At 51.9% G+C, this 23,636-nt stretch overlaps 2 protein-coding genes across 11 annotated transcripts in view; one reads left to right on the plus strand and one right to left on the minus strand.

Moving 5' to 3' along the window:
• Positions 1-3,418: 3,418 nt before the first annotated feature.
• JMJD4 (jumonji domain containing 4) lies at positions 3,419-8,741 on the minus strand. 6 transcript variants are annotated; one of them, XM_036032772.1, is made up of 6 exons: positions 8,030-8,733; positions 7,616-7,781; positions 5,457-5,582; positions 4,842-5,073; positions 4,172-4,318; positions 3,419-3,854 (listed from the first exon to the last, which is right to left on the minus strand). In XM_036032772.1, the coding sequence occupies exons 1-6, from the start codon at positions 8,292-8,294 to the stop codon at positions 3,555-3,557; spliced, it is 1,236 nt and encodes a 411-aa protein (XP_035888665.1). In that variant the 5' UTR covers positions 8,295-8,733; the 3' UTR covers positions 3,419-3,554. The 6 variants fall into 6 exon arrangements, with proteins under 6 accessions (XP_035888665.1, XP_035888666.1, XP_028390387.1 ...); XM_036032773.1 differs by having other exon boundaries at positions 4,172-4,246; positions 4,842-5,109; XM_028534586.2 differs by having other exon boundaries at positions 4,842-5,109; positions 8,030-8,728.
• An 11-nt stretch (positions 8,742-8,752) lies between these two features.
• Positions 8,753-23,636, plus strand: part of SNAP47 (synaptosome associated protein 47) — a 52,166-nt gene continuing 37,282 nt past the window's right edge. The window contains exons 1-3 of one of the 5 annotated variants that reach the window (XM_036032779.1): positions 8,800-8,964; positions 10,477-10,604; positions 18,465-19,008. In XM_036032779.1, coding sequence (XP_035888672.1) covers positions 18,509-19,008 — 500 coding nt within the window. In that variant the 5' untranslated portion in view covers positions 8,800-8,964; positions 10,477-10,604; positions 18,465-18,508. Of the gene's footprint in view, positions 8,965-10,476; positions 10,605-18,115; positions 19,009-23,636 lie in introns of those variants that run through there. The other 4 variants (XM_028534569.2, XM_028534570.2, XM_036032780.1 and 1 more) reach the window with 4 other exon arrangements.

Raw genomic sequence — 23,636 nt, forward strand, 5'->3', positions numbered from 1 at the left:
TGGTTTGGGACCAGAACTTTTCAGGGTCCTGGGGACCTCTAAGAGAGAGATGGGACTTCCTGGGTTGGAGTGGAAGTTATCAGGGTCAGCTGAGCCTCCTCCAGGGAAGGCAGGAACCCTGAGCTGACGACAGAACCAGACCCAGCCCAGGGTCTGAAAGCCAGGAAGAGGAGCAGACAAAGCCCAGGAGGCCCTGACAGAACTGGGAGAGGCCAGGAGAAACTCCTGGGTCCCATTTCACCAGATGCTCCTGCTGCGTGGAAGGCCCTGGGCAGAGATATTTGAATGACTCCTTTTCAATCTAGAAGTGCAACTTTTGTTTGTTCAAAATTATACATATACCTAACATTTAACTAGTGAATCTCTTTGCTGAGTGTGGGCTGCAGGGCTGTCTGTGGGGCCAAATGAGGACCTCATTTCCCAGGCGCAGCTGTACACTGGGAATCTGCTGCCCCTGGGGGAAAAGCTCCAAGTCCTCAGCCTCCAAAGGAGGCTCAAACAGGGCATAGTGGGCAGGCAGCTGAGAGCCCCTTCACCCTTCCCACCTTAAAGCTACCTGCTGCCAGAATATTATTCAGCCTTGAAAATGAAGGAAATTCTGACACAGGCTACCTCATGAGCCTTCAGGATGCTATGCCCAGGGAAATGAACCAGTCACAAAAGGACAAATACAGGATAATCCCACTTGCATGATGTCCCTAGTGAAGTCATATTCACAGAGATGGAACTGGAGGAGGTTTCCAGAGGGTGGGAGGAGAGGGGAGATGGCGTTTTTGGTTTGCAAGATGAGAAGAGTTCTGGAGAGGGTGGTGGTGACAGCTGCACAGCAATGTGAATGTAACTAATACCACTGAGCTACGCACTTACAAATGATTAAGATACTAAAGTTTGTTGTGTGTACTTCATCAATATGTTTTTCTGCAAAAAGCTTTATTGTTTCCACTTGGTCCAATGCATGCGACAGGGGCTCCAGGGTGGTTAAAATGGTTTCGGGGAGAGGCTCAGGCAGAAGCCAGGCACCACGGGGACACACAGGCGCCCCTCAAAGGCTCTGGGCTCCAAGAATGAGCCTTTCGGAGAGATACTGGCCTGGCCCAGCCTGGGGCCACCTCCACCACTTACTCCCAACAGTCCCAGAACAAACAGGCAGGGGCCTGATGAAGGGCAGGCTGGCTCTGAGTTATCTCTTCCCCCCCTTATGACTACAAGGGTCACCCCTGCAGGGCCCAGAGTGACTGCAAGTAGGCAGAGGACAGAAGAAATGGTGAAAGTGGTTGTTGAACCAGTGATTGTGAGGTTGATTACCGATGGTTTAGTCAAACTCGGAGGGTGCAGAGGTGATCTGCAAGAGAAGACTTAATTGCCACAAGCATGCAGAGAGCTTGTGGGTTTGCTGAGTGTGCAAGCACTGCCAAATGGCTCACAGTGGTTGTGCTGGATGGGGAGCTGGAAGGTGTAGAATGGTGGAGTGGTTGGTAACCTAGCTCAGTAGGTGTTCAGAGTGGCTCTTGCACAGGGAGTGTGTGACAAGACACGGTTGAACAGCTCACAATGGCTGTGAAAAGCAGAAGCCTGACCATGAGCATGGGAGCAAGCAGTTGTTCAATGCCACAGAGGGTGTACTGGAGTGCAAGTTGGATGGAGCGAGATGCACACAGATGGGTTGGTTGTTGAACCACATGTGGTGAATGGGTAGAAGGTGACTGTGGCTGGCAAACAATAAGTATATGAAGTGTGAGGCTCAACAGAGAACAAGGCAGTGGCTTGAGTTACATAGCGAGTGTGCAGTGATTAAACGGCAGAGTGGGTGTGCAAACAATGTAAGTTTGTATGGAATCAGTGTGCAAAGGGTGATTACTAATCCAGTGAGTGTGAACAGTTCAGCCAGTGTGCCAAATCAGTGATTGAAAAACACTCAGGGAAGTGTGCAGAGGGACTGTCACATGGCAGTGCAGGAGCAGGTGTGGTGCAGGTGAGTACACCAAGGGGCTTTATTGGATTGCCTACAGCAACTGTGCAAGGAGAAAGCGCTGCATGTCCGTGCTAACGGGGGTGCTGGAGGGAGCAGTGACTGCTGAATCCCTGTGAACAAACACAGAATGATCACATTGGTCAAGCTTATGTGCCCACGGGGCAAGGCCACAGTGCCACTTGGTCAAATGCCAGTGTGGTTATTGCTGTCGAGAGTTTTTAGGTAAGATTCACATTTAACTCAGCAGACTGAGCAAATAAAGCAGATGACCTGCCATAACCCTGCAGGTGGGCCTTGTCCAGTCAGTTGAGGCCTTAAAAGCAAGGACCAAGGTTTACAAAGCAATTCTGCTTCCAGACTGCAACACAGAACACTTGCCTAGGTCCAGCCTTTGGACCCACGGCAACTTCAACTCTGGTCTCTTGCTCTAGCCTTCCCTGGACTCACACTCACTGGCCCCATCTCTCTCCATACATCTGGCTGGTTGCAGAACACTCATCCTGTGACTGAGTGGCACACAGGTGTGCAAGGAGCAGAGCTGGGATGGTGCAGATAGGCATGCAGAGCTTAAAATGTAAACAGTGCACAATGCTTTGTTTGCTTGGTACACAGGAGTGTGCAAGGACCAGGAGTTGGGTGGGAAGAATGAGTGTGCAGAGTGGTTGTTGAATTGGTTTGCAAAGTGACTCTGGATGGCAGATAGTTGTGTGACAAGTAGGTGGATGGCGCAGGACAAGTGTGTAAGAGGCCTGTCTCCAGCCAGCCTGCAGGTGGACCCTAACCAGGGCCCTCTCACTGCTGGTTGGGAGCAGAAGGGTGGCCCTGGAGTCCTGGAGGGAGACAACACATGAGTGCTGTGACCTGCCCCTTACTGTCCACAGGGCCCAAGTGTCTCCTGCTACAGTACCTGATGCCTGAGGGCCTGGCCCAGAGCACTGACCAATGGAATCTCTGGTTCAGGACCTTGCCAGGGGAGCCAGAGGACAGCAGAGGAAAGGAAGTCGCTAAACAGTGGCTCTACTGTGGGAGACAGGCCCTGCAGCATGGGGGTGCCCGGGGCCCAGTGTCTCTCCCCCACCTGAAGGGGCTAGCTCCAGAGGGAGAGGTGTGGGCCTGGGGGTGAGGCACTACTGTGGAGGGGGCCTGAGCTGCTGTGGGTAGGAGGCCCATTGGCCTGGGGCTGGCATTTGCTGAGGGAAGGCTGAGACAGGAAGAAAATCAAGCCCCACACCACTTACACTCCTGAGCCCCCAGCACACTCCCTCCCAGCTTTGCCACAGGTCCAATTCACCAGCAACTCTTCACCCACCCCTTCACCAGATCCCAGTCCCCAGTCCTGCTGGGCCCTCTCGACAAGCAGGGAGGTCCGGCAATAACAGGACAGTGCCACACCCTTAAGAGCAGGAACTACATCTGGAAAACCAAGGCAACAAGACTCAGCAGAGAGACAGTATGTCCCAAGCCATATGGGAGGATGCAGCTTTATTTCTTCTGGAAGGGACCCTAGAGCAGGGCAACAGCTTCCCATGGTAGTGCCTGAAGGGTCCTGTCAGGACATGTCCTGTCACCCTCACAGCACACACTAAAGAGGTTCCATGCTGGCCATGACTTCCTCTAGCTGCTGCAGGAGATCCTCTGGCTGCGGAGAGAGCATGCTGGTGTCCACTTTCTGGAAGTCGGGGTTGACTACCACAGACGCCAGCACCTCAGCAATCCGGCTGATGTCAAAAATGGTCTGCTGGGGGCCCAGCCCAGAGCCCTCACCATATTCCACTTCACCAGGGCCTATCTCCTTTGCTAAGAGGAGCCTCCTTTCAGCAATGACCTTGAGGAAGTGGTAAAATTCTTTGAAATTGATCCCAGAGCAGGACCTCATGATGACCTAGACCAGAGAGGAGTGACCAGTGAGCTACTGCTCACCTGCAATCAATCAGGAAGTTTCTGCTGACTGTGGACAGAGTCCCAGCTGCAAAGGACCCCAAGCTGTGGACCTGTCTTTGAGGATGGAGAGATACCTGGGGGCCAGTCAGTGATTCCTGGCAGCCCCTGTGACCTGCCTCAGCCCTAGACTGACCCTCTTACAGGCAGGCCAGGCAGCCACCCCTCCCCCCAACTGTAGCCCTATCGCAGGTGAGCTCCCCACCCCCTCCGTGGGTGGCCCTGGCCTGTCCCCATTGCCTTCTAGGCCAGACACCACACCTGGCAGTGGTGGTGCCAGTCAGGCATGGTGTCCTTCCACTCGCCGACCTCCCGTTGCACAGCACAGAGCTCCTGCTGTAGGAAATGCCACATGTTGGCCAGGTTACAGCCATTGACCCAGTTGTGGTTGATGGAGATAGTGTCCTCCTGGAAGAGGTAGGTTGCAGGTTGTCTCTTCCCCATCCTGAGGTCCTCTCATCCCTACTCAGCTGGGAATGCCTGCTTCCACCTGTCTCTCAGTGGGTGTGAGCGGGGAAGAGGAAACTGGGCCTGGGATCACCTGAGTCAACAGCTAACCCAGAGTGGGACTCCATAGGGGCCCTGGACAACCCTGTGTGAGGACTAGGAAGGTAATGTAGGAAGGAGGGAATGGGGGCTAGAAATCCTTAGGATGCTGTATGGAGTTGACATGCCAACACACGGGACCAGCCTCACCATGGCCTGCCTTGTCACACACCCAGGGTCTCCCAAAGGGACAACCTACCCACTGTGGAGTCGGGAGGGGTAGGCACAGCCCTCTCTATTCAGGAAGCATCTAGAAAGGTGCCAAGGGAAGGCTGACAGGCAGCATTGGGAGGGAGTCAGGACCAGCCTGCTGAGCCACATGGTGTGTCTCCCTGCTTGCCTGGGCCAGCTCTTGGGCATGTGGGACAGGGTGAGCCCACCCTACCATGTTGTGGACTTGGTGGTGCCACCCGCTGGGCACGAACACCATCTCGCCTGCCTCCTGCATGACCTCCAGTGGGGGGCTGCAGTGGTTGAGCCCCGGGTGTGGGCGGCTCTCCAGGAATGCAGGGGCGGTCACGTCGTAGGGCAAGCCACCATGGCAGTCCCGTAGGGCTTCTTCTTGCCCTGGTGGGAAGAGGAACCACTTTTTCCTCCCGCAGATATTGACAGACCAGCTGAAGGAGCGGAAAATGTCAGCATGGAATGGCGACCTGCAAAGAGTCCCTGTTGGTGCCTTGTGGCCGGGGTGTGGGCTGTGGTTTTTCCAAATAGACTGGCCATGATTTGGGGCCTGAGATCCCCAGCTCTTATGCTTGTCTGTGAGCCACAGGGGTGAGCCAGACCTCCCCACCCCAGCACACCCAGCAGGAGGGGCACAGGCTCTGGGCAGAGCCACAAAGGAAAGAGCGGAAGTGGATTTGGAAATGCCAGGCCTCGCAGCTGCCTCCACAGCCTGGCCAAGAGAACTCTCACAGAAGCTCTAAGGGAGCCGACATGGTTCAGCACAGCAACCAGAGACAAGGTGCAAGGCAGTGGGTGGGAGCAGAGAGACGGTTACCAGGTGCCAGTGGGCCCCATGTAGATGAAACGGTAGTCGTCCACATCCAGGGTGTCCCAGTATTCGTTGAGCCAGTCAGAGGAGAAGTACACAGGCAGGGTGAATATGCCCTCTGCAGAGGAGTCCCTTCGGAGAGCAAGCGGCATGAGGTTGCTGTCACCTCTACACACCCGGGCCCAACATGGTCCCTGATGTGAGGGACCCTGGGCTGCCAGGCTGAGTGGGGCCACCTCCAATGACCCAGCCCTAAGTCTGACCACTGATGACTAGAGCTCCCAGTGACCCCAGCTGAGCTTACCTAAATAACTGAACCAGAGTGGTGAGCAGGTGAGATGGTTGTGGGTACTGTGACAGCACCCAGATGACCCAGGCAGGTAGCAACCCAGGTGCCTTGGGCCCCCCAGCACCAGTTCCACAGTTTCAGACTCTGGCTGAGTTGGGGTCTAATGAGTCACCTGAATCAGACTGGCTTTCTGAAACTGTGGGCCTCTTCAGTGTTTTCACTCACATTTGTGACAGGAGCTCTGCTGCGCAGACGCAAGGTCATGGACTCAGGCACAAGGAGTTATATACACCAAGGTCCTTTTCACCCTCAGCCTCTCCAACCTTACTCCACAGTGAGTCCCACAAGCCAACCTTAGCACAGGAGCACATTAAACCTATCCAAAGGAGAACGGCAGGCTGGAGTAAGCTTCTGGGCTCAATGACACGCCATGCTCACTCAGTCAGAGGCCACAGGGAGAGCCCAGTGGCACCAAACCACTTGGAGCTGCCCAAACACCAGGCCTTTGTGCACTCAGACTCCTGCCTGCTTACCAGACCGTCTGCCGGGGCCAGGCCTGCTCTGCTCTGTTCGTTTAGGGTTGCCAAGGAAAACACAGGACACTCAGTCAAAACCAAATTTCAAATAAACAATAAGAAGTTTTATCATAAGTATACCCCCATTTGGGATATACTTACACCCGAAAAACCACTTATTGCTTATCTGTAGCTCGACTCCACAGTGCATAAGTGTCAGGACCTGTAAGTCCAACACAAGGTCTGAGGGCCAGGACCAGTGTCTGGTCACACTTTAATCACTTTCTACACAGAAAGCTCCATGCCAAGCTCGAAGAGTAGTGGCAGGAGAAATGAGGACATGCTGGGGGTGCTGCAGGTAGGGGCTGGTGTTGGTGGGTCTCACATACTCGAGCATTGGTCTGAGGGTCACTGGAGCCTTAGTTCTAGTCTCACTATGCCTTTCTAAACCTTGTTTTCCACATCAGCATAACAAAACTTCGATTTGTGTACTTCTCATCTTATCTTAATTGAGCAAGTAGCTGCCAGCTGGGGGAAGTCTGACTATGATTGTTTCTGGTGAAGTGCATGCTCCTGGGGGGCAAACACCAGGGGACCACTTCCAGGAGTGGGCCAGGCACAGAGAGTGAGATGTTTTCACAACAGCATCGTTTGAGTTCTCCAGATGGAAATGTGTAGGAGGGACCAAAGAAATTCCTCTTTAAAGAATTGGTGTTGCTCCGCAGTGAGGGAGGCCTTAAGCAGGAGGGACACAGTGCTGCTGGAAAGCCTAACAGTGGGGTGCAGGAATTGAGGCAGGCGGCCATTCAGGAGATTAGCAGTACAACAGGATGGACCTGGAGAAGTGGGGCTGGAAAGGGAGATTGGGCCCTGACTGGTGTGGCTCAGTGGGTTGGGTGTTGCCCTGCAGACTGAAAGGTTCGATTCTCGGTCAGGGCACAAGCCTGGGTAGCAGGTTCGGTACCTGTTGGGATGTGTACAAAAAGCAACCAACTGATGTTTCTCTCCCTCTCTAAAATCAATAAGCATGTCCTCAGGTGAAAATAAAAGAGGGGAAAAAAAAGGTAGGCTGTTCCAGGGGACACCTGAGAGGAGGAACAAGGGCTAGGTGCTGACAATTAGATGGGCAAATGAGACCAAAAGGTGATAACCAGAGCCCACCTGCACCTCCACCAGTCCCACATTCCCCATGCAGCCTATTGCGTGCATACTACGAGTTGGCCACACTGTTCTGCAGAGAGCTGTATTTCTTATACAGATTTAAATTTCTAACTGGGAAAAAGACAGAATCCCCCGTGTGCAGCCAAGGCTCACTCAGGTCTGGAACAATCAGTGCGGTGGCCAGTGAACCATGCCTTTACCTGCACAGGTGCCAGTCTTTAAGGTAGAGACAGCCCCGGGGAGAAGAGTAGTGCCCCTGGATGAACTCTTTCCAGTAGCTGATGTAATCTCTGAGGGGCATGTGTTCTTTAGGGTTCGAGTTGTATTCCTGGACCCCGCAGTTTGCAACAGGTACAACTACATCTCCTGAAAGGAGAGGGTCAAATACAGGCTTTTCTGAGTCCTCCAGCTTGTCCATTTTCTCCAACCCTGCCCACCCTCCAACTCACTGCTACACCGTCTCCACATCAATTCTTCTGGGAACCCACTCATGCCCTGCCTTCCCCCAAAACACTCAGCGGTGTCCTCTGCAGTATGATCTAAGGGAGCTTGGCCAGATGAGACTCAGAGGACCCCGCTCTAGTCCAGTGCTGGCGCTCGCCCTCAGTCCTTACCATAATTTTGAAGCAGATAATCGAAGTCAGGTTTCCCACTGGGTGTCACCCAGTGCTTCCTGCTGCCCCAGCCCTCGGTGAAGGCGCTGGAGAAAACACACGGCAAGTTGGGGAGCAGGTAACCCTTGAAGAAGTCCGCGTAGGAAAAGGAGTCTGGATTCTCAATAAAGTCCACACGGTCTGGGGTAGGGCAGACCCTGCTGGGGAGACGCCCTCGGAGGCTTCGGAAGTGACTCTCTGCGAACACGCGCGTTTCCCTGTCCATGTCGGGCCAAGCTCGGCGTCCACGCGGTGCAGGGCTTCAAAGGACAGAGGGGAGGCTCGGGACCGGACAAACGGATGTGTCGTGGAATGGAGAAGCTTCCAGGAGGTCGGGAGGAGAAGAGGGGGCGTCTGCCGAGAGCGGAGGGACTGCAGGGGAAGAAGCAGCTTCGGAGGACGACGTGCCAGCAACGCCACTGGGCGAAAGGAGGTAGCCAGACCCAGCCCCCGGACTTCCACAGTCTGGCATTTTAACCTAGGAAACGAAAAGGAAGTATTTCCTAAAACTACTTCCGGAGCAGACGCTGTGGGCACGGGTGGCTCTCAGCCTCCGCGCCGGCTAGAACAAAATGAGATACACACACTACTGCGCTGTAGGCCAGACGCTGCTGAGCGGAACCAAGAAGCTGCGGACAGCGTTCCTGCAGGAATGCGTATCAAGGCGCGCTGAGCCTTGAGCGCATGCGCACAGTTTGCAGCGGCCCTCACCAGGCGCGGGCGCAGGCGCTAGGAGCGGACTTCGGAACAGCCTGCTCACATCTGAGATTGTCAGCACCCGCCCTGGGTCTCCTCGTCTTAGCACCTCAAGACTCAGGAATGCGTCGTTTCTAGTCTGTGTCTGGGCCTGTGCTGCGCCGAGGACCCCTTCTTTTTTCAGTGCCCAAGGGGCAGGGGTAGGTGGTGTATTGTGGGCTGGGCTGAGAAAGGAGCAGAAGGGCCAAAGGTGGGGTACTAGGGGATGGTGAAGGACTAAGGGTATGATGGGGGACTTGGGGAATGATGGGGACATGGAGAGTAATAGGAGAGCCTAGGGATTTTGTGGGAATCTGGAGGAGGTAATGGGGCCTATGGTGATGGTGAAACCTGGAGGGAATAATGGGGGGGCTTCGGGGATCATGGGGGCCTGGAGGGGATGATGGGAGCCTGGGGGATGATGGGGACCTAGAAAGCATAGTCGTGACCTGGAGGGCATGTGGGGGCCTAGGGGGTGGTGGAGACCTGAAAGTTGGGGGGTGGGGTATGGAGAGAGAGTGAGGACCTTCGAGGAGATGTTGGGTGCCCTGGGAGATACTAAGCACCTGGGGGGCTGGTGGTGGAGGAATAGGAGGACCTGAAATGAGAGTGTGGGGATCCAGAGCCCTAAAATGTACACCGCAGGCCTAAAATGGTACATGAGTGGGGATGTGGTGGGGATGACATGTTTCAGTCTCAGCATATTGGAGAAGTCAAGATTCTACTGTCACAAACCTATCCACACCAGCATGGGAAGAAAGACATCAGACTTGTTACTGTGTGAACTTGGCAGATGTATGTGGAGTGTTGGCAAGAGGGGACATAGTCACGCAGAACTTGATATCTCCCACACATTAAAGCAGAAAAAGAAGCAATGGGGCCTCTCTCATCTCATCTCCTGAAAGGAAAGATGGACTCGCCCTGCAGTTTGCACCGGGGGAGAGACTCCTGACTTCCTGGAGCTTTGTGTTTGCAGTTCAGTCAGGACAGTTTCCCTGGAAGGAGAATAGGGAGTACCAGAAGCAGAAAGGCAGGGAAGGGAGGACTAGGAGGAAAGTGAGTTTGGGGGAATCTGAGGCCCAGGTGGAGGGGATCTGAGGTGGGAGCAAAGAACACTGGCCAGATGGGACTGAGGGTGGGAGTTGTCTGTGGCAGGTGGAGCAGTGGGAGGTGGTGTGTGATTTGTGTCCCATGCACCTTCTTTGCCTGTGGAGTTAAGGTGTGGTATTGTAGGACAGGCAGTTTGAACACACAGTGAAGGCAAAATGCAGAAAAAGAGTCACCAGTAATCCCATCTAGAGAGGAGCATGTTTTTGTTTTTGAGGTAGAATGTGTTTGTTCATTTATTCATTCATTCGTGTTCCCTCCCTACCCCCTGCCCTCGCTCCCTGTACACTCACACAGCTGTGGAGAGTGCAGGTCGTGGAGGGCAGTGGGGAAAGTATCATAAGTATCTAAGGATTTGGGAAGTATCTGTCTAAGTTTGCCCTGTTGGAGAAATGTGAAATTGAGGTGGGTTGCTGGGGAGGGACCTAGTTCCTGAATGAAGGCATGTGGTTGAGAGTGAATTTCCTAAGAAAGGGCAGGCTCCCAAGGCTGTTACTCAGGTAGGATGTAGGGTCTCCTTTCTGGAGCACTGGCTGGTCCAGGCATTTGTGTTATGTTTTCCTTAGTCTACATGGTGGCCTTCTGGCATCAGCACTGTCACCTCCACTGTACATCCGCAGCTCTGACAGCATCAGCAGTAGAGCTGTGTCCCTTCAAGGCCACTAGACGGCAGCCTTAGCATCACCTGGAATTGGTGAGAAAAGTACATGCCTGGGGCCCACCCAGACCTACTGTGGTCACATCCTGGGGGCGGGCACTTCCTAGTGGCACACCCCTCCGAGGGCCAGAGAGAAAACAGCAGAAGGGAGTAAAAAGTAAACACTTTATAGGAAATGCAGTGGGAATTACATAAAATCCTGGTTGTCTGCTCTGAGGAGCTAGAAAGATGAGGGCACACCCTGTGAATACACAATGTTGTTTCACTAAAACATCCCCAATAGCACTTGGAACCTCCCAGGTTGAAAGTGGGCGCCTCGGAGGAGCAGGAGGTGAAGGTAATGGAAAAGGCTGGCTGCAGCCACTGTAGACACTGCTCCCACTGTTCCGACTCTGAGCCTTCTTGTGGTCAGGAGTTATTGGAAGGTGTGTAAAACGTTGCTGGTTCTGTTTCTCTGGAAATTAACTAAAAATAGGTGTTTACTTGATCCTGAGTCTCACTGCAGGCACAGGTCTGATGCAAGGGCTGAGAGAGATCTGTTTTACTAACTGTCATGTTTTGTAGGTGCAGCCCAGGGCCTGGGAGCATCACTGGTGATGAGCCCCAGATGCTCTTGGGGGGCCTTGCCATGACCTTCCCTCTCCGTTTCAGCTCTATTCCTAGGGTCCATGCAGGTCTGTGAGTCTTTCACTGGCAGATGTGTTTTCTAGATTACAGCAGGCAAGGACCAAGTAAGGACTCCAGAACTCAGCATTGATTGGACTTGGGCCAGCACATGGAAGGAAGACAGTGGTCTACAGTGGACAGGCAGTGTGTCCTCGTGGCATGACTCAGGGATCACTCAGCAGGCACTTCCTGGGCACCTGAATGTACCAGCAGGGTGCACAAGGTACCCTCTGCGTGGTTGCTTCTCCATTGTATAGACCCAGTTGGTCCTCATGTGGGCATACTCACAGGCCCCTTGGAGTTATGGTGACTGCTGTGGATGGTGAGGGCTCCATTCCCAGGTGGCGGGGGTGGGGGGAGAATTTGTCCCTGGGGCAGAGGTTACTCAGCATCCTGGGGCAGCAGGTGGGGCCCTGGGGAACAGAGTGGAGCACAGGTGGGAGGGACTGGGTGGTGAGGCTACAGCTCAGCAGAGCCTATGGGTCTGCAGAGGGGAGTGGACTCGGCTAAAAGCACGTGGGGAAAGCTTTTGGCAGAAGAGCAGCCTTTTTCTTTGACTTTCTTTATCTGATTTATTTCACTTAACGTAATGCTCTGTTTTTGTCACAAATAGCAGAATTTCCTCCTTTTTTATGACTGTACTAGCATTCTGAATATATATCTAGAAGTAAGATAGCTGGGATTGTGTGCCACATTTTCTGATCCTGTGTTATGACCGTCACATTGGTTGCTGGATGGAGAATGGGTGGTAGGTGCAGAGTGAGGCCAGGGGGAGGGCATCGAGGGGTTTTCTGGAAGAGTGGTGACAGCCTTGCCTGGTGGTGTGGCTGTGGCATTGGGGCAGAGGGCAGATGTGGGCACAGCAGCCAGGACTTGCTGATGGATTGTTGAGAGGGATGAGGAAGGGGGATCCAGGAGATCCCTTCCCCTGTGATACCATCATGGAGTGGCAGGAGGAGAGGTGGAGATACCTGTTGGGTGGTTGAGGGGAGATACCCAGGCTATTCTGATGTCCATGGTGAGCAAGCCTGGGCTAGAGGTCAAGCTTGGGAGGCAGCAGCTCAGAGGGGACTTTCATTGCCACACAGCTGTGTTGACTCACTGAGCAGGAGAGTGTGGTGTTGATGAAGAGGACCAGGCTGTGTCCTGGTTATCTCAGCATTCAGCAGTCGGGGAAGAAAAAGAGCCAGCAGAGGAGACAGGAACAGGCACCTGGAGAAGTGGGGCAGGGGCCCAGGGAGCCAGGATGTGGTGTCTCTGGAGGAGTGGCTGTGCTGGACGGAGGTTAGAGTAGTGTGGGTGTTGGGTTTGGCCCCTGGGGGCCTGTGTAGAGCTGTGCCAGGGAGTGGTGGGAACAGGAGCCTGTGTGGGGCAGGATGAGCACAGGGGGCCACAGGTGTCTGTTGGAGGGGTGGCAGCTGGTCAGGGCTATAGGGAGGTGGGGGAGGTGTGTGTGTATGTGTGGCAGGTACAGCTCCTAGAGAAGGTGTGTAGACTATGGAGAAGATGGAGGGCAGGATGGTGACTGGGACTGTGGCTGAGTCTGCTGCTCATAAGTGAGGTTCATTGAAGCCACCACACTCTTCTGTGTGGTCTCTGCTGCTTCCACTGTCCAGCGGCCCAGACGAGCATGGTGCTGGAGACCACAGGCCCAAGAGCCTAAGCTGGGTGCTGTCTGGCCCTTAGCAGGACAGCAAGCCCCTGGGACCACCGGGAGGGAGAAGTTGATGTTGCTGGAGAGGGACAGGGCTGGAGCCAGGGGCACAGGTGCCTGGCCTTTGAGGAAGCAGGACACTCCTCCCTGTGAGCTGGACTGGGGGCCTGGGGAAGACAAGCACCCAGAGAGGTGGGGGCCTGTAGGTGGAGTCCACTTGGTGCTCTGCTGTGGTCTGTTGGGAAAGCTGCCATGGAAACAGGTAGGAAAAGTTGTAGCCACAGGAGACTCCTGTTGCTTTTCCCTGGTGTTTGTCAAACCTGGGTATTTATTCATCTTTCTTATGGCTAGTATGGTAGTGAGAAGTATTTGGCTTCTCCTATTTCTGCCCTCAACTCTCCTCCCCTCCCCCTCCCCTCCCTTCTTCCCTCCCTTTTTGAATTTTACAATATGTTAGAGCTGATGTTGTCCTCAGGTCTTTCATCTCAGAAGGGAAGTAACTTTTCTCTGATATAAAGTTTGTGGTGGGGCTGAGGTTGGAAGTACAGCATGCCTCCTCAGATGCTGCAGGCCAGACTCAGCAATTCTGTGGGACATGTGTGCAGAGTCTCCTTCAGCGCTTGGGCCTGGCGATTGTTCACATCAGTTCAGTTTCCATGCTAACCCCGCTCTCAAAGTACAGGGCGGTGGCATATAAGATATGCCTCTCCCAGCCCTCTCCAGAGGCTAGACATGGTTTATGGCTGCTGTGGGTGGCAGGTGGGGGGAGGTTCCTGTCAGGAACCTGGCAGGGGGACCAGGGTCTAGCCCTGGTCAGGGCTGACCAGCTTATTATCTTAGGCATGGAAATGCTGGAGACCATGGTGACAATGATATTGTTAGTCATCTCCTAATTCTGAAAGTAGAGCCCTTTTGCATTTTTCACAGTCCAGCAGGTTGTTTGTGTGGTTGGTGTGTTGGTGACAACAGGCTGGGGCCTGTAGCCCCTGCTCCCTGGGCTGTAAGAGGCCAGCCCCACGCAGCCTGCTGTGCATTTTGTTTGCATGTGTCTCAGAGTGCTCAGTTGAGTGCTCCTCTCACTAGCAAGGACGCAGGTGCCCTACGGTTCCCTCTGCCCTGTGTGTGCTGTCGCACAAGGAAAGGCAGGCCCAGCTGCTCTGCCCCTGCGGTGAGCTTCCACAAGACCCAGCATGTGCCTCAAGAACATAGCACTGTCCTCTATTCAGAGGTCAGGGGTCAGAGAGCTGAGGACCTCCTCACTGGCTTCTCAGTGACATGAGCACGTGGACTCCCTGGCTCCCTCACAGAGTCTCCTGAAAGTGATAGTGAGGCTGTTGTTGGCTGCATCTTTAGTGTTGAGACTTCTCTCTGTCTAGCACTGATTGTTCTCCTGGCCAAGAAGACAGGTTCTTGGGTTCCTGTCTGCTTGGGCGAATCTCTGACCCTGTCAGCCTCAGGTCCTCCTCCTCTGTGGCCTGGGGTGCTGATGCCCATCGGTGTACGGGAAGGTGGCCCTGGGCCTGCGACTCCCTGCCCCAGTCCTACCACATTCTCCAGGTAGAAGGCTTGTCTTCCTTGTGGTCTTCATCCACAACAGCCTGTTTTAGAATGTTCTTTACCGCATATTATCTTTGCTCTTCAGTGGAAGTATGTGCAGTATTACTGGTGCTTACTAGTAAGTGTTCTGTCTCCTCACTTGTACACTCCTCTGGTGTTTGAACTGTATGGTGTCTCCTTAAATATCCAGATCCTGAGGCTGCTACTTTCTTAGAATTGACACTCATGCATGACACTCAATGATGTTAGTACTCTTGAAAGAGTATTGGCCAGGGTGTCAGTGGACTTCGAGAGCTGCTGCCATGATGTGCTTGCACATTCATCCATGAAATGTGAGTTGGACAGAGGTCTCTGTGGCCCTGCCAGCCGTGGTATCTTTGTATTTATTATGTCTGAGTCCCATTTCTTACTTGATTTTGTGATGATGACGAAGTTCTCAGACTGAATGCAGCAGATCTTTTTTAGGCTCTTCCTGATCTCAGGTATTTGTAATGAGCTCAGCTGGGCTGGTGTGGGGGACTGTGTAATGGGAACTGGGGGCACGTGTGTGTGTGGGCCTGCCCTGCTGTCATGATGAAGAGAAGTTCCAGGGCGCATTGGTGAAGCACTTGAGTCAGATTAATATCGAAGTTAAATTTATTTGTCCTGTGGTAGAATCGAGTTGTTTTGCTCTAACCTGACACCTTAATTTTGTGTTCACTGGTACATTCTTCCACCTTCTCCTCTTCTTCATTGTCATGTGTGTGTGTGTTTGTGGCCCAGTGCTGTCTGTAGCCAGCTCAGATCACACGATAAGAACTAAGGAGGTCAGACGGTAGATTCTCAATGAGGTGGTGTCCTAGCAGTCATCTGAGAAATAACGAAAAAGGTAAAGAGGAAGCTATAAATTCTTCCCACTTCCAAGGGATGGGCAGTGTTAGTTCCAGACACATTGCGGGATTAAATAGGATCACGATGTCCCATGGAGCATATAGGAGCCCTTTGGTACAGCAGTTCAGTTATGCCTTACCATGCAGTGTGGACTAGGTACAGCTTTATCTCCATTTACAGATCAGGAAAGGGAGGCAGAGGGGCTAAGTAACTGGCTGGGTTCACATGCAAGTGAGTGGCACATCACTGTTGTCAGTGTGACAGCCATGTGGGGGTGTATGGTCTCCTGTCTTCTTGGGCAAATCTCTAACCCTGTCAGCCTCAGATCTTCCTCCTCTGTGGTCCAGCTGTGTTTCTGCCTATCGTAGTGATTTCAGGTGTTTGTGACATGGTAGCATCTGGTATATCTTTCATATGTACGTTTATTAGTAGTTTTAGTATAGCTTGTATTGTTACACCTTTCATTGAAGTACCAACGCAAAGAAATGAACAAATTATAAGAATAGAAAATGCACAGATCTTGACGTATCACCGAATGAGCACACCCAGGCCAAGCAAAGGTGCGTTACCAGCCTCAGGGGTTCCTGTAGGCCCCTCCCTGCCACCCAGTTGTAACCATTCTGACTTCTATTTCTAAGCTTTTCATATACTTATTTTTTAAATGAATTAAAATTTGGGGAAGCTTTTAATATTCCTTAGGGTGTTATGAATTGATAGAGTGGGTTTCTGAGTTTACTTCCCAAATACTTAGTTTTATTAGAGGTTCTGATGTGAAGAACCAACTTCCCGAGCAGAATGGCCTCTGGTGCACATCATAGTTAGGAACCACACAGGGCGTGAGACCAGCAGGCCAGCAGTGAGTGAAACCTGCTGCAGTTTGTAGTTGTGCCTGTGGCAGCAGACGGAGGCCCTGGTCAGAGAGAAAGGGCCTGTTGTGCAAGGCACAGCAGGCTTCACAGGGGCTACTGTTCCTCACCCAAGGTTCAGAGGGCCCAGTGCACGCTGCACACAGTGTGGGTTTGTGTCACAGCAAGGGCCCTCCAATTTTATAAGGGGGCTGCTAACAAACCTGCCTAACTCTTGCCCCCAAGAGGACAGAACCCTGTTATCCAGGTTGACCAGAGGGAGACAGCGCCTGCAGCTGAGAGAAAGACAGTTACGGTTTGGGACAGACGCTGACACCAGATGTGGGGAAATGCCTCTCAATAATGCCCACCCCTTGTTTCGTTATCACCTTAGCCTTGGTGAATGTCCCCATTTCACTCCGTCAGCCCCTCTGATTGATTTGACTGGGGCTAGATCTGCAGTTTGTCTGATAGTGGCACGGCTGCCATCAGCAGGACTCCAAACAGCTGGAGGAGGCCAGCCTGTGACACTGACCTCAGTCGGGCAGGGGGTCCCTGCTAGACAAATGCTGTAAACCAGGGGTGTCAAACTCATTTTCACCAGGACCACATCAGCCTCATGGTTGCCTAGAAAGGGTGGAATGTAATTTTAGCACTGTGTAAACGTAATTACTCCTTAACAGTTAAGTGAGAGCACGGCGCTGCCGCTGGGTAGAAACAGGGTGCCGGGCCAGGTAAAACAAGGTGGAGGGCTGGATTTGGCCCGCGGGCCTTGTGTTTGCCACCTCTGCTATAAACCATCAGTGTTTGTGCCATTCATTCAGTCACAGAGTATCCTCTGAGTTAGAATTATGAACAAAATACTTGCCCTCTGAGAGCATACAGGCAAATAAGCAAGTGGTCATCCTACTGCATGTAGGTGCAGTGAATGTGTCTGGTCTGCATAACCCCACAGTAAGTGGGGTGGGCTGGGTGGAGAGGTAAGAGCTGCATGGCCGGGTTCTCCCCTTCTGAAGAGATCGCAGTGGCAACGTTCAGTGCTCTGGGTGACAAATGCCAAAAGCAGGAGACAGCCCTATGGGCTTTGGACTTTTGTTTGTGTTAATTCCCTTTGCATTTGATGATACATTGCCTTTTCTCAAATTGCTGTTTCTGTATAGTTAGGAATCAGTTCTACACAAGTTCTTTAGTTGCAGAGTCCACTTTTTTTTCAGGCCTTGTGCTGCTTGATGTGGAGCCTGCACAGCAATTGCATGAGGAGTCCAGGTTTCTGGAGTGTGGCTCGGGGAGGAAATTCATAGCTTTCCCCTGGGTTCTAAGTTACAGAGCTCAGGACTCTGTCACAGTCATTTCTCTTGTCCCTGCAGCCCACGTGGTGGCATGGTGGCAGAAACCTGTTGACCAAATGCAGAGAATCTGTGTGGCCTCTAGCCAGACTGTGAAAGCCCGAACTTTTCATTATTTTAAGAGATAATGTTAGTCATTCTAATTTTCGTAAATGCAGCTTCATCACGGTTGAAGAGCGTATGTGAGAGAGCGTGAGAGAAATGGAGGACGTGTGGTTTTGCAGTGGACTGCTGCTTAGAAGAGCCTGGCCAGGCCTGCCTGTTAGCCCCGTTGGCATCATGACCGAGCGGTTTGACTCTGTATGAGGTCCTTATCCTTCTGCAGCCATGCAGTCTTCATCTGTCCGAGAGGTTGGGCTGCCTGCTCTGTAAGGTTTCACGTCCTCCTTTCATGGCTTTTCAAGCTACATCAATAAATGCTAACTATAGATAAAAGTACATATAAATATAAACATATATATATATATATATATATATATATATATCTCCATCATTGAGTGGAACTCTAAGTTTGTAGGACTGTTTTTTCTATGAAATTATGTGTATAAAAATTTCAAAAGGAGACTCTTTGTCCATTTAGAGATTTGTGAAGAATGTGTAGGGTCTTGTGGTGGTGGCTTCCAGCAGTTTTCTTCCTTCAGTCATCTCCAGCTGTGGACCCTGGTCCCAGGGGAGGTGCTCCGGTGGGCATGGAGCCCAGGGCCTTGCAGCTTTGGGAAGAGCATGAGTCTAAGATGTGGCCGTCCTCTGTCTGCTGAGAGGGACAAAGACTTTGTCCTCCCTGTCCCATATGGGGTGAGTGCTCTTGCCAGGTGGGGACCTGCTGTGTGCCGGTGTCTTGGGTCTGCTCTGAACCCAGACCTTGACACCCTCACTGGCTGTGTCCTAGTGTCTCTGGCTCAAGTGTGATGGGACATTTCAGCCTCACACAGCTGCTGACTTGTCCTTTCTCTTTCAGAGTGGAGTAGCCTTGGCCGTGGTACAGGCTGAGCCCAGAACCAGATGAGCAGAGACATCTACGTCCACACCTGGCCGTGCTCCTACTATTTAGAACTTGAGAAGCGATGGGTTCCTGGAAAACTCTTATTAACTTCACTCTCAGTAAGATTTATGACTGATAAAACTGGAGGCTTTCTTGTTGACTTTCCCCTTGCCAACATAGTTGAGATCAAGAAAGAGGCTTCTCATTTTATCTTTGGTGCTGTCACCATCCTGGAAAAGGACAATGTCAAGCACTGGTTCAGCTCCTTGCAGCCTAGTCGGAATGTTGTTTTCCATGTCATTGAGCACTTCTGGAGAGAGGTGCTGCTGTCTCAGCCAGGAGCTGCTGGGGGGTCATCCGCCTCCCCTGAGACCAAGGGGAAGCAGCTGACTGGTCTCATGGCCTGTTCCCAGAAGCGTCTGGAAGATGCAGCCAGGGTCCTACACTTCCAGGGTGAGCAGCTGGACAGCATAGCAAGCGGCCTGGACAGAATGGCTTCCGATCTGGATGTGGCTGACAGGTGAGGCAAGTGCTGCAGTCCTGTGCTGTTCTTGGTGGCTGGGGGGTCTTCTATAACCCGTATGAACATGGCTCACACCTGCTGTCGACAGGTGTGCTAGGCTGGCTGTGCTGGGCATGCAGGGGGAAAGGACCGGTGTTGACTGCAGGCGCACCATTGCCAGGTCCGTGTGAGTTCAGTGAGGATCCCCTATTTAATCCCTAGACTAGTCAGGGACAAGTTTTTGCTGGCTTCACTGTGCTGATGGGGAGACTGAGGCTGAGAGGCCAGGGAATTTGTTCAAGGTCATACACGCTAAGTTTGTTAGCACAGTTTATTTGTTTGCATAGCTGTGGAGTGGCTGGGTTTGAACTAAAGCATGTTGGCTCCAGAAGCTGCCACCTGAGCTGTTGGACCAGCCACTCTCCAACCATGGTCATGGGGCCCTTCTACTCTCAAAAACTGAGGCACCTGAAGAGCTTTTGTTTCTGTGGGTTATGTTATATTTACCATGTACTTTTAAAGCTAAAAATTTCAAAGTTATTCACTTAAAGAATACAGTAATAAACTCATGACCTAGTAATATAAATAACATTTTTTTGAACAATAATGTTATAAAGCAAAACCTGCTCAGTGAAGAGTGGCTGTTTGAGATTTTGCATCTCTGTAAAGTGAGGCCTAGGGGATTGTTGGGGTTCCCAAGCCTGCTTCTGCAGTAAGTGCCATGCTGTCCAGTCCCGATGGAACAAGAGCAGCAAAGCTGGAGAGTGTCATGGCACCATGAGGAAGTGATGCTGACCACACATTGACAGGCGCTGGTCTGACACTGAGACATGCAGAGTTCTCCAGGGGTCTTAGAGTCTAGTAGGAATAGCTCTCTCCACATGTGGGGGGTGGGGGGCGAGGGCAGCCTCTGGGTTACGGGCCCTGAGCACAGCCTGACACCTTGGATGAGGTCTGCGTGGGTGGTATAGGTGGGTCCTTGCCCCTGAGGGACCCCACCTGCACTCACCACCTGCGGCTGATTCCCCGAGTACCTGCCTGTGAAGGGCCAGCTGCAGGGACACAGCCCCAGACCCTACCCTCAGGAGGGGCTTGCGGGGAGGAGATTAAGGGCACTAGATCTTTGTCAGTTTGCCTCTTGGAGATCCCGCAGAATACCATGTGTTAGGTGGATTAAATGTGCAAAGTAGCACAACGGGAAAACTGTGGAAAGGGTGACGGTGGGAAACCTGAGCAGCACTTCTGCAGTGAGCAGCTGGCGCTCCCGGAGGGCTGTGCTCCTCGGGTTCGGGCCCTACAGAGAGCCTTCTCGCTTCTTCCTCACATCTGGGGATGTTTCTGCTGTTAATTGTTTGATAATTTCTTCCCTTCAGTTTTTATTATTTTATTTTTTTAAAGATTTTATTTATTTTTGGAGAGGGAAGGGGGAAAGAGAGAGAGAAATACATACATCAATGTGCGGTTGCTGGGGGACATGGCCTGCAACCTAGGCATGTGCCCTGACTAGGAATCGAACCTGTGATGCCTGGTTTGCAGCCCCTGCTCAATCCACTGAGCTACACCTGCCAAGGCTTCCCTTCAGTTTTTAAAATGTATTCCTTTTGGTTATCTGACCTCGTGGACTGATCTAACAGTGTTCTCATTTTTCTCTTTCCTTGTTCTTTTGTTTTACTTTATATTTTTTGTATTTTATCTTCTTACCCTTCTATTTTCTATCAGATTTTTAATTTCCAAGAGTTATATTGTGGTCTCTAGATGCTCTTGTTGTTTCATGGGCTTTCTGTGCTGTCTCCTGGACTTATGGGCGGTTTTGTGCAGGAGGGGCCTGGGCCTGCCACCTGGTTCAGAAGGAAATTTTTCTCCTCTGAAGGCTGCTGCCTTCAGACATGCTGGCCTAGTCCAGTGGGCTCCTTCTGGTCCCTCTGCTTCTGAATGGGGCCCAGCGGTGCAGGCTGGGTCAGTGTGTGGGGGGTGTCTCTCACCTGCTCTTCTGTTTTCAGTCCTAACTCTTCCTCTGTCTTCAGAGATTCCTGGCACCACCTGTTTTTCCAGTTAGGGTACTGCCATGCAACCTAGGTCATTTTTCAGCTTCTCCTTTGTCCGGTGGGAATTAGGCTCTTCCACAGAATCACAAGGAAAACATTCCAAGGACCCACACATGGGAGATTGTGGAGTGGCATCGTTTATTTGTGTGGAAATAGAAGCTGCCACCTGGGTTACCAATGTCCCATCTCTGTCCGTCCTGCCATGGAAAATGTCCAACTGTGTCCTCAGAAATGCCAAGACAAAAGCCAGTATTCAGAGTTTCTGCTTCATATTAAAGCTCAGTTCCTTGGAGCCCAGTGACTGCTAAATGGTCTTAGTCCCCATCCAGGTGGCTGAGCTCGTTCCCAGCTGCTCTGGTGGCAGAGTCCATGTGGTTGCTAAGGCCACATGGCTGTAGAGAGAGAATGTGCAAGCATGCAGGGCCAGAGTGTTCTAGGTGGGTGAGAGAGCTCAGTCCTTGGAGCCCACACCATCAGCTGTGGGCCTGATAGCTGCTAGACCCACATTGTCACGTGCTTCTGGGCAAGAGAGCACATGAACAAATGGACAAATGCATCACAGAGTGGGGGTGGAGGGAGGGAGGAGAGAGAAAGAAGAAAGAGAGAGAACAGCAAGGGTGAGCTTCTTTATTCCCCTGGGATTATATATGCTTGTGTTTGGGTGGGGCGAGGTCCCTTTTTCAGAAGAACCAATCAACTTCCCTGCCATCTGCAGGCTTTGGAGGAGCCCACCCCTTAGCCAATCCATTGTTCCCCAGGCTGGACTGACAGGCCTCTATGGTCTAGCACCTCCCTCTGTGCCCCCAACAATGAGATACTGGAGTGGGGAAGGGAGAGTGTTGATCCCCTGGGTGGAACACAGAGCTATAATCCCCCGGGGTGTGATGCTATAGCTTTCTGGCTAGTAAGCAGGTTTATGCCTCTAGTGTATTAAGCCGAATGTCTAGTTCACTTTACTCTCTTTCCTTGATCAATGTCTAGTTAAATACTACGGTAACATTCCCACTGCTGCCTTACAGTTGACTTTCTTGGATTTGCTACATCTGTTTTTGAGTCTTTAAAATTATGTTACTGATGTCTCTTCTCTTTGCCCTCGGGGAAGATGAATGTTTTCAGTTTGCCATCTGTGATATTGTGATTTATAGTTAAGAAATCTATATTTGGTCTTCATTCTAGGTTTGGCACAGAGCTCACGAAACCTTTGGAATCTCTGATGACAAAGGTCTCTTGTGAATGAGGTGATTTTGTTCCACCCCTAAGGATGGGGCTGGTCTCCAGGGAAACCAACCCTGGGATTAGAGAGTTGAAAGTTTTGGTCCCTTGGGGAAAAGGAGAGGGGCTGGAAATTGAATCTATCCCCAGTGGCCAGTGATTTAATCAATGGTTCACGTGTAATGAAGCCTCAAAAAACACCCAAAAGCACAGGGTTTGGAGAGCTTCCGGGTCGGTGTGTGTACACGAGGAGGTAAAGAGAGTGGTGGGCTCAGAGAGAAGGGAAGCCCCCAACCCCTTCCCATACCTGGCCCTGAGCACCTCTTCCATCTCTGGCTATTCCTGAATCTTATTCTTTTATAATGAACCAAAAAGTAAATGTTTACATTCTATGAGCCACTTCAGCAAATTAATGGAACCTGAGGATGGGGTTATAGAAACCTCCGATCTGTAACTGGTCAGTCAGCAGCATTGATGACAAGCCTGGTTTTGCCATTATTGTCTTAAGGAGGGGGAGTCACTCCTGTGGGACTGAGACCCTAACCTGTGGGATCTGACCCTGTCTTCAGGCAGGCCGTGTCACAGCTGAGCTGGGTGTTTGGTGGTGGGGAAAAACCATACCTCAGAATTGGTGTCAGAATGAGCACATCTTTAACCAGTCCTCTCTCACCCATTTTTCATAAAGGCATATCTTTGAGTGTCTTCTTTTAGCATGCCAACGTAAATTTTTTGTTACCAGAGGAAATAGGTTCTTCCACCGTGTCACAGGAAATGAATTTTAGGGACATACATGTAGGAGAATTTTAAGTGCTAGTGGCAAGATTTATTAGGGCAAAAACAAAGGAAGACTTAGGATAGAAGAGGCAAGATCACAGCAATAGGAGTGAGCCTGGACTGAGCTGCCTAGATTCAGGAAAGTAAGTTACAGAGGCAAAAAGGGGAGTCTTGAAAACCCACTTCTTCCCTGGTCATGAGTCTTGTGGAGGCCCTTAGAGTTCAGGAGAAAAGAAAGCAAAAGTAGGAACCGAGGAAGGGTGGGCAGGGCACAGATTCCTCTGAGAAGGCTGCCCAGTAGGATGAGGCACTTCCCTGGCAGGTCCAGCTGCAGAAGCTGGTTGACGTTGGTCTGCTCCAAGGTACACCACGCCCAATGTCTCATCCATGACCAGGTGGTTTAGCTCTGTCTTGCCACAGGAGAAATCCAGCTTCTGGGGCCGCAGGCCTATACCCGTGTCTCCTCGGACCAGGAGGCCCAGGGCCCAGAGCTGTGGCACCTTCCCCTGGCACCCAAGGCTCCAGTAGTTCAGCTCAGTACAGTTTCTGCTACTGGCTGCTGTATGGACTGTGCAGCTACCACAAGGAGACTGGGACCCTTGTCAGGCTTCCCTG

Source organism: Phyllostomus discolor, chromosome 8, assembly GCF_004126475.2.
Source record: "Phyllostomus discolor isolate MPI-MPIP mPhyDis1 chromosome 8, mPhyDis1.pri.v3, whole genome shotgun sequence".
Taxonomy (NCBI): Eukaryota; Metazoa; Chordata; class Mammalia; order Chiroptera; family Phyllostomidae; genus Phyllostomus; species Phyllostomus discolor.

What these genes read in the sequence shown, in the direction of transcription:
- JMJD4 (XM_028534586.2), bottom strand. Translation starts at nt 8,294, where the DNA reads ATGGACAGGGAAACGCGCGTGTTCGCAGAGAGTCACTTCCGAAGCCTC. An exon ending in TTATCTGCTTCAAAATTATG is followed by an intron (nt 7,782 to 8,029) that starts GTAAGGACTGAG and finishes CTCTCCTTTCAG; the next exon opens with GAGATGTAGTTGTACCTGTT. An exon ending in ACTGGCACCACCACTGCCAG is followed by an intron (nt 3,855 to 4,171) that starts GTGTGGTGTCTG and finishes TCTCTGGTCTAG; the next exon opens with GTCATCATGAGGTCCTGCTC.